This window comes from Camarhynchus parvulus, chromosome 1A (genome assembly GCF_901933205.1).
Source record: "Camarhynchus parvulus chromosome 1A, STF_HiC, whole genome shotgun sequence".
Lineage (NCBI taxonomy): Eukaryota > Metazoa > Chordata > Aves > Passeriformes > Thraupidae > Camarhynchus > Camarhynchus parvulus.
In genome coordinates, this window is record NC_044586.1 from 5,195,141 (window position 1) to 5,203,311 (window position 8,171).

General features: G+C 39.9%; 1 protein-coding gene across 1 annotated transcript in view; it reads left to right on the forward strand.

Annotated features, from left to right (window-relative positions):
- DCP1B (decapping mRNA 1B) overlaps positions 1-2,750 on the forward strand; it is a 40,466-nt gene extending 37,716 nt beyond the window's left edge. The window contains exons 8-9 of the mRNA XM_030959316.1: positions 109-345; positions 2,092-2,750. Coding sequence (XP_030815176.1) covers positions 109-345; positions 2,092-2,172 — 318 coding nt within the window. The 3' untranslated portion in view covers positions 2,173-2,750. The remainder of the gene's footprint in view (positions 1-108; positions 346-2,091) is intronic.
- Positions 2,751-8,171: the final 5,421 nt, after the last annotated feature.

Below are 8,171 nucleotides of genomic sequence, written 5' to 3' on the forward strand. Positions count from 1 at the left end.
GATCTCCAGCAGCTTTGCCCACTGCCAATCTCTTCAGTTCTCACCATCTCCATTCCTGCAGAATTAAGCAGACAGCTTTACCTGATGCCCGTGTTTTTATCTGCACAGGTAATCTCCCCCCAGCGCATCCCTGCCACCGTGAGCCCCACGCTGCTGATGTCGCCCATGGTGTTCAGCCAGCCCACGCCTGCTCCGCCCAAAGCTGCCGAGAGCGGCCGCTTGGCCAACGCCGAGCCCGGCTCGGGCAGCCTGCTCCTGCCCCTGCCGGCCCCAGAGGCAGCCGTGCCCAGCAGCGCCTCCATCTCCAAGATGCAGCTGCAGGAAACACTTCTGCACCTCATCCAGGTACAGTGCCAGGAGTTCTCCCACTTAGCTTCAAATCCAGCTGCCCGCTTTGAGACAAGCACCCTGTATTTGTTGTGTCTGTGTAAAGGCAAAATGAAATTAAATAAATGTTGGAAGTTGGGCTGCTTGTGCCAGGGTGATGTGATAGGCTCTCCTTGCATGCTGCTGGCTCAACTGCATTTTGATTAATGCATCTGATTTGGGGTTCAGGAAAGGTAATAAATTTGGTGGAAAAGAAGATGACTGAAAGCTTTGTAAGGTCAGCCTCTGAGCCAGAGAGACATCTATTATATTTTTAGCCAAGGATAAATAATGGGTGATTATCTTAGCTGCCAAATATTTCAGAGATGTGTGTAAGCAGTAAGAGGAATTCAGATGGGAGATTAAAATTGCAGGATGAGTGTGAGCAACTTTAAAATATGGGCTAGATAACATGAATGTATGTTAATTCAGTTTAGCATTTGAAATAGAAAATTACATTAAATAAACTTCCTTTTCTTGCAGTTTTTCAGGTTTAATTGTGACAAAGCGTTAACAATGTTATGTATGAGATGATTATTTACTGCTTTGGCATGATGCATAATTATGATTTTTTTTTTTCCCTTAACTTGCTGTGTGAGTAATACCTGAAGAGTAAAAGTTGAGGAGAGATTACATAACTAAAAACCTGGCTGCAGAACACAAAGGGCAGAGAAACACGCCCAGTTTGTAGGTCAAAACTATGTGCCTGTATGGCTTTGGAATAAAATTAAAACTCATTACTGTAAGTTATTTAAAATGTTATTTAAGTTACAAATTCAGAAAAGAAATAGTATCTTTAACAAGCTGGAGGGCTTTCTCATTTTTTCCCTGTACTTTTATTTTAGGATTAAAAAATATCACATTATCTTGCTTTTACATACTTTGGGTGTCTGGATACTATTAAAACCATACATGAAGTTAAAGAGGAAAAACTAGTCAAGGAAAATCAGGGTTTACCCTTGGTAACTTTGTACTTGTAAAATATATATTTAACCCTGCTATTCTTGGTGGTAGTTAGGATTAACTGAGTTACCTTGAAATTATTCACTGCCAATTTGTTAGCTGTCATTTTCCATTAAATAAAACTACAATCTTGGATGCACCTAATTTTCCTTAAATATTATCTTGATTGTAATTATCCTCATATGTTTATGTGAGCTACTTATAACATTCTTTCTTAATGTGGGCTGACTCATTCTTGCAAAATGTTCTTCAGAAGGAAAAAGTTTAGCATCAGAGCAAAAGGAGCAGCATCCCTTAGGGAGCATTAAGCTTAAAAGAGCTAAACAAGATGCAAGGGTTTTCCCAGGTAGGATTTTGGGGTAGGATCACAATCCAGAGTGTTTCATTATTCCTTCAGACATGCTTGGAATCATCCCTGACCTGATAGAGGACACACCTTAAGGAAGTCCCTAGATAAATGAGGGCAAAGAAGAGAAATAGGGTTGTAATTTCAGTATTGTCACCGAGTTATTATGCAACAATACTGGACTCAATTTAAATGCACTGTGAGTTTAGAAAATCTTCTTTCTGTGTACTCATTGCTCCTTACTGAGGTGCAGTCATGGGAAATAAAACAGATCTTCAGTGAAGGAAAGGGCTTTGCTATTGTTCCCTTTTATAAAAAAGAGTAAAATTAAAAAGTGTCAGGTACATAAAATGGAATAACCTTCTAATCTCTTTACTCCAGTTATCCTGCTAACAATTACCTGTTTTGTTTTTCAGAATGATGACAACTTCTTGAACATTATTTATGAAGCATATCTCTTCAGTGTGAGGAAGGCAGCAATGAAAAAGCCTATGTGAAAGATAATCTCTTAAATCAATTTCCACAGCTTCCTGAACTCCAGGAAGAAGATCTTGACATTTTCAAGTATGATTATGTTTGAAGAAATGAGTGGTCTTAGGCATTTTGCATACACTTAGATTTTCCTTGTTGGCAAACACGTGCTGTACTGAGGAAAAAAGTGAGCAGAAATGGATTGTGCCTTTAGCAAGGGGAGCATCACAACGCTGAGGAATTAATCACAAAATATCTTAAATTATTTTTCTTACCCTGGTCCATGCTTAGAGTTGGTTTCCCGGCATAAGGAGTCAGTTCTCAGGATCCAGTTTCCCTTTTCACTCGCAGCGTGGTTACTCATTGCCGAGGTATGTGTCCCTGCTTTTCCCTGAGCCGTCCCGGGGAGCGCGCCCATCCCTGACCACATGGTGGCAATGTTGGACTATTTTTAGGAACATCAAAATCCTCCTGAAATCTTGGAAAAGGAGCTTTTCGGGAAGACTGATCGTCGTACTTAGCTGTCTGCAAAGCAATTTAGAAGTGTCATGACTTCCCCCAAAATTTTTGTAGGAAAATCTTTTTCTATTTTGACAAGAATATTTTTAGCTAGATGTAGAAATGGGATTCTACAGGTGTTTGAGGAATTGGGGTGGGGGGTGGGTTTGTGAATGTACTTGGCTGTCACAGAACTCTGGGGTGACACTGGATTCATCTTTCTATTATTCCAGGTCCAATCTGCATAATTATAAGCAATGTGAAAATTTGTTAAGGGAAATGCTACCTGGTGTAATTTTTTTTTAAAGTGTGTTCCTGGAGCACAGTAATTCCATTGATCCATTTCTAAAGAAAATAAAAACAGATAATCCCTCCAATGTGCTGATTTCACTTTATTGCACCATGGGCTATATATTTAGTTTGTATGACTCGAAAATGTTTTTACACTTGGCAGAAGACACATGAGGTTTTAAATCAACTAGAGTAAATGATTGAAAGGATTTTTATGTATATTTTTATTAGCATCTGCTGCTGAAGTGCCAGTTTACTACAGTTTAGGAATCCACAGTTGTTGCTGAGGAGGCATTTCTTCTGTGGGTGCAGAGAACCCAAACTGTAATCCATGAATGGTTATTCAGTCTTCTTTACTGTGAGCATTGATGTAGGCACAACTCAGTAGCCTCATCTGTGAAGGTTCTTCAGTGTCAGTTTGGCTGCAGGTTTCAATTACTTTGTAATTATTCAATTACTTTAGAGTTGTAATGAGTCAAACAGTTGCTCCTGCCCCATGCAAGGGTAGGGGGGATTTGCTGCCATTTCTTGGGAAAGGCTCTAAATACATAGGAAAAAAAAGTCAAGAGGTATTTTCTTCATTCACATAAGCAAATAACCCTAAGAAACTGCTGGAGCTTCCCTACACTAATTAATTAACTGGTAGACAGCAAGTCACCCTCTGGTTGCATGTTGTTAGTTTATGTATCTTGCAGATTCAGTGAAATGAATGTGTTGAGCAGATACCAGGAAAAGCAGACTTTAAAGACAGCAAATTCTGGTCCTGTAGCCTTCATAATTTATGTAGCCTTTATAATTGATGGGATTCTACTGAGTTAATTGGTATTATTTTGGAATGAACTGGTGTGGAAGATATTGCAATCTACACAACAGAGTTTGAAACTAAATACATTCATAATTGGTGTCTGTGATGTTGGATTACCTCAGAGTGCAATTTAAAGATGATGAGGACACATAGTTAAGACCTCGTTTGACATGTAAAACTTCTGTAATTAATGGGTAAAAATAATCCTTAAGCATCTCAGTCTGTCTGGATAATAGATTTTCTAGTTATGGGGCAAATATTTTATTTACAAAAAGGTGAGTAGAAGTTTTAAAAACATTCTTATTTATTACTTGTCAGAGCAATTTACAGAAATTAAAGGCATATTTTTTACAACATCTGTTAACTCTGGATGCTTACAAAAACTGTAGTATTGGCATTATGCTTGACAAGATGAGGCTTATCTTAAAGCATACAAGGATTGAGGTAATTCAAGGTTTCTTTTCACTGCCCTCTCTTCTGGTTACATCTACACCAAGTAATGCTGGCAGAATTGGATTTCTCTCACTGTGTTGCACACTGGGATTATTAAGAAGGCATAAACTTGCCTTTTGTGGAGTGAAGCAAAGTTGTTGCTTAAGAATGGAGGTGCTGTTTTAAAGTCCATCCTGCTTACCAAGGAGAGCAGTGGTAAGAAGATGGAACAAGCTCAGAAAGAAACCCTGAGTTTTATGACAATGAGCAGAAGAGGAAAAGTAGTGAGAGAAATCTGTGGAGAAATGAAGCCAAACTTCTTGTCTAGGTTTCCATCTCAGAGGACAGGATCTGCTTTTCATGTATATTTGAGAATTGGAGACTGAGCTTGGGGTCATACTGGAGTGTACAACTGACCCATGTCCCTTTCTACTGCAAACTGAAGTACCTGTCTCAGAAAAGGCTTTGTCCAGAAATACAGTTGGATTGTCATAGAAACCTGGAGGATTCTCATGGAATACTGAAAACTTCATCTCTGCCTTTTGAGTTTTTAGCAGTTGTGTATCATCTGGGAGTGTCTCTATGCAGCCAGGTCTGTCCATGATACCAAAAAGGGTGGTTTGGGTATCAAATATAGTGAATTTGATATGAGATTTGGTGAATATGAATGAACCATCTCTGAATATGGTGGTTGCAAACATTGGGATTCCTCAATTTTTAAATTTTTTTTAGAGACACTGCTAGAACTATGAGCTGTTAGGCTAACAAGGCCTTTTGAGAAGAAAAGAGTGCAGCAGTTTAGAATTGCCTTTCTTTGGGCATGTTTTGGGTTTTTTTTATCTGAACATGGAAAAAAAAGAGAGCAAGTAGAAAATCAGAAAGTATATAAGGATCACATTAACTCTAGGTGATTTCACAGTATGCATGTGTAATTTTATTGTTTATGTACTTGTGATACTGCTCATTTTGAGTTGTGGGCTTTTTGGTTGGTTGTTGGTTTTTTTTCCTTCCAGCAGAATTAAATAACCTGTGCATTTGGGACCAGCAAGAATTGCAGAAGCAGTTGCAGCCGTGCTTTATGCATTAATCCCATTCTGAGCCTTGAGTTGATATTAGCTGTCAGTGTAGTTCCATTTAAACATTGTCCACTTCCTTAAAAAATTCCACACCTATTAAACTAGAGCGAGAAGGCAAGGAGTAAAAAGTCAGTGAAACACTGAAGCATCATTTCTGTCCCTGTCTATCATGGAAATACACAACACTCCGTGAAGCCATCCAAATATTTTCTAACAGAAAATACCACTCCTTAATTTGATTTTTATTCACTAGCTCTCTGTTGTTCCTGCTTGTTGTAGCTGCAATGGGGATAATTAAAATGGTGCAACAAAATAAAATTTCCCAGGAGCAGGATGCAGCTGAACAGGCAGGATGCTCCACCTCCTCTGACAGCCTATTTAGAATATGTTGAGCTTTGAACTTCTGTCATAAAAGCAGTGGGTATTGGAGATACCACTGCCCCTTTAGGACATTAAAATCATAGTTCAATATTTCAGCAAACTTGGAAGCCTTTGCTGAGGAAAAGGCAAAATTAAAAGACATTTTTTAGTAAGCATTGGAGGCTCTAATGAAAAAAATGTTATGAGAAGGCAGCTTTACCCAGAGGGGTCCATGAAACCCAGGGAAGGGCAAAAATCCACTTCTGGAGATGAATAATGCACTAAAAATTTAATCCTCAGTCAGCCTGCAGTAAACTTTATTGCTAATTCTGAAGACTTTTAAGAGACCCTTACAAGTCTTTGCCTTTTCCAAACTCCTGTGAGTATCTCTAACAAGCTTGTTCTGGCCTTTAGATGTAAATCTGTGCACAGCTCAGTTGGGAATACTGGAGCAGGGAGCTTGGCATGTACCAGATGCAAGTGGAAAATGGGGTTCTGCAAGACACTGAGGAAACAAAGGTTGTGCCTTTATAAATACTTTGAGCTGCCTCTGCTGCTGGAGAGGCAGCAGTCCTTTCTGCCTTTTCCCATAGTTTTTCTACTTTTTTTAGTCTAAGATGGCTACACCAGGCCATGTCTTGCTGCAGAATTAATGCAGCATTGGTTGCCAAGGTTGGGTTTGATGTTGTGGGGCTCAGAGGGAAGGCACTGGATCAGGGCAGGGATGGGTTCTGCAGCCCTGGACTGGGATGTGGGGAGGGCAGAGAGAAGCAGGAGCTGCACTTAACTGATCTGAGGTGTAAGAGCTGAAATGAGAGATGTGGGACTCCAGGGGCTCTCCAAAATGCAGTTTATTGTATCCAAGGCGTTACAGAAGCCCAGGATTGTGGGTGACAGAGCTGTGCCTACAGCTGTCAGCTCCAGCTGCAGGCAGGCCTGGAGACCCCTAGTTTAGGTTACAATGCATTATATACTTTTCCTTGCTGAGCATCTTAATACAGTAGAACCAATCTATACCTTTACTTTTATCTATAGCCTATCATAACTACTATAATTACCATATTCATGTTACTGTTCTCCAGTCACTAAAAGTTAGTACATTACAGTTTAAGCTACAAGTTGTTATTCAGTTTTCTTGCAGTGGAAAATTCTGAGACCTTTTTTCTACTTGCAGCTTTGCTGACTTGTTTGCCTGTGCTATCTTTCTGCTTGGTAAAAACATCTTGTTTGAGGTGGGTTTATCCTTTGCTCTAAGTCATAAAAACCCCTTCCAACTAACACACCCTTTGCCTCCTTGGTTATCCAGTAAGACTGGCTCAGCAATTCTTTTCTTCTATATCAAAACTTGCTTTCATTTCTATTCCTTCTTCAGATTCTACATTCAAAAATCTTTCTGCCAAGCACACATATCTATGAGACTTCCTTGTCAAACTTCCATCCTTCCCAACACTGAGGTGTTGGGGAAACTGGGATCCAAAGGCTCTTCCTCTTGGCTGACATCAAGACTTGGGAAATGCCACAAGTACCAAAAGGTGACTTTGTTGTGCCCCCTACCTTGGCTGACTCTGGGAATCCAGGAGTGTTTGCAGGTCCCTCCCACAGAGCAACTGCTGATCCCGAGCCTAATCCCAGCACAGACCTGGTGGAAAGACAGGATCTGGCCAGGGCAGCTCTCAGCACAAACCTAATTTAGCCAGGGGGATTAGAGTGTCTGGGCTAAAGTTAGCCTGGCAGCACCTTCCCCAGCACCAGCACCCTGTGCTGAACCTGCACTGGCACCACTGTCAGCCCCTGTGGTATTTTCTGGGTTCCCCAGAAAATCTGACTCCATGTTCTTAGAAGGCGTTATGTTACGTTATATTTATTATATTATACTATATTATACTATACTATACTATACCAAAACTATACTAAAGAATAGAGAAAGGAAACTTACAGAAGGGTGAAAGATAATAATGAAAACTCATTACTCCTTCCAGAGTCCCAACACAGCCTGACTGTGATTGGTCATTAAGTTAAAACAATTCACATGAAACCAATCAAACAATCACCTGTTGGATAAACAATCTCCAAACCATTCCAAAGCAGAAAAACACAGGAGAAGCAAATGAGATAACATTGTTTTCTTTTTTCTCTGAGGCTTCTCAGCTTCCCAGGAGAAGAATCCTGGGCAAAGAGATTTTTCAGAAAATATGACAGTGACAAGGCCCTGCCTTTCCTCAGGGTGCAGCAGAGGAGGGTGTGAATCTGCTCTTCAGATTCGTGGGGTTTTTTTAATTTAATGGTGATTGTACCTTCAAACCAGAACAGTGTTCAGATATAAATCTGCCCAGCATGGATGTGAATGTGAAATGCAGGAACCACACTGCTTTAAGTATAGATGAAAAAAACTACTGAAACAAGCAGGAAATAAGTACTGGAAAGGGCAAAGTGGAGAGGAAAAGGAGATTTTTACATCACTTTAAAGAACAGATATTGGAAAAAATATGTTTAATGTAAGAATGCCTTTCCTTTATAGCTGTGGTGGAAAGAATTTGAGTTTCAAGTAATCTCCATGCTTTTT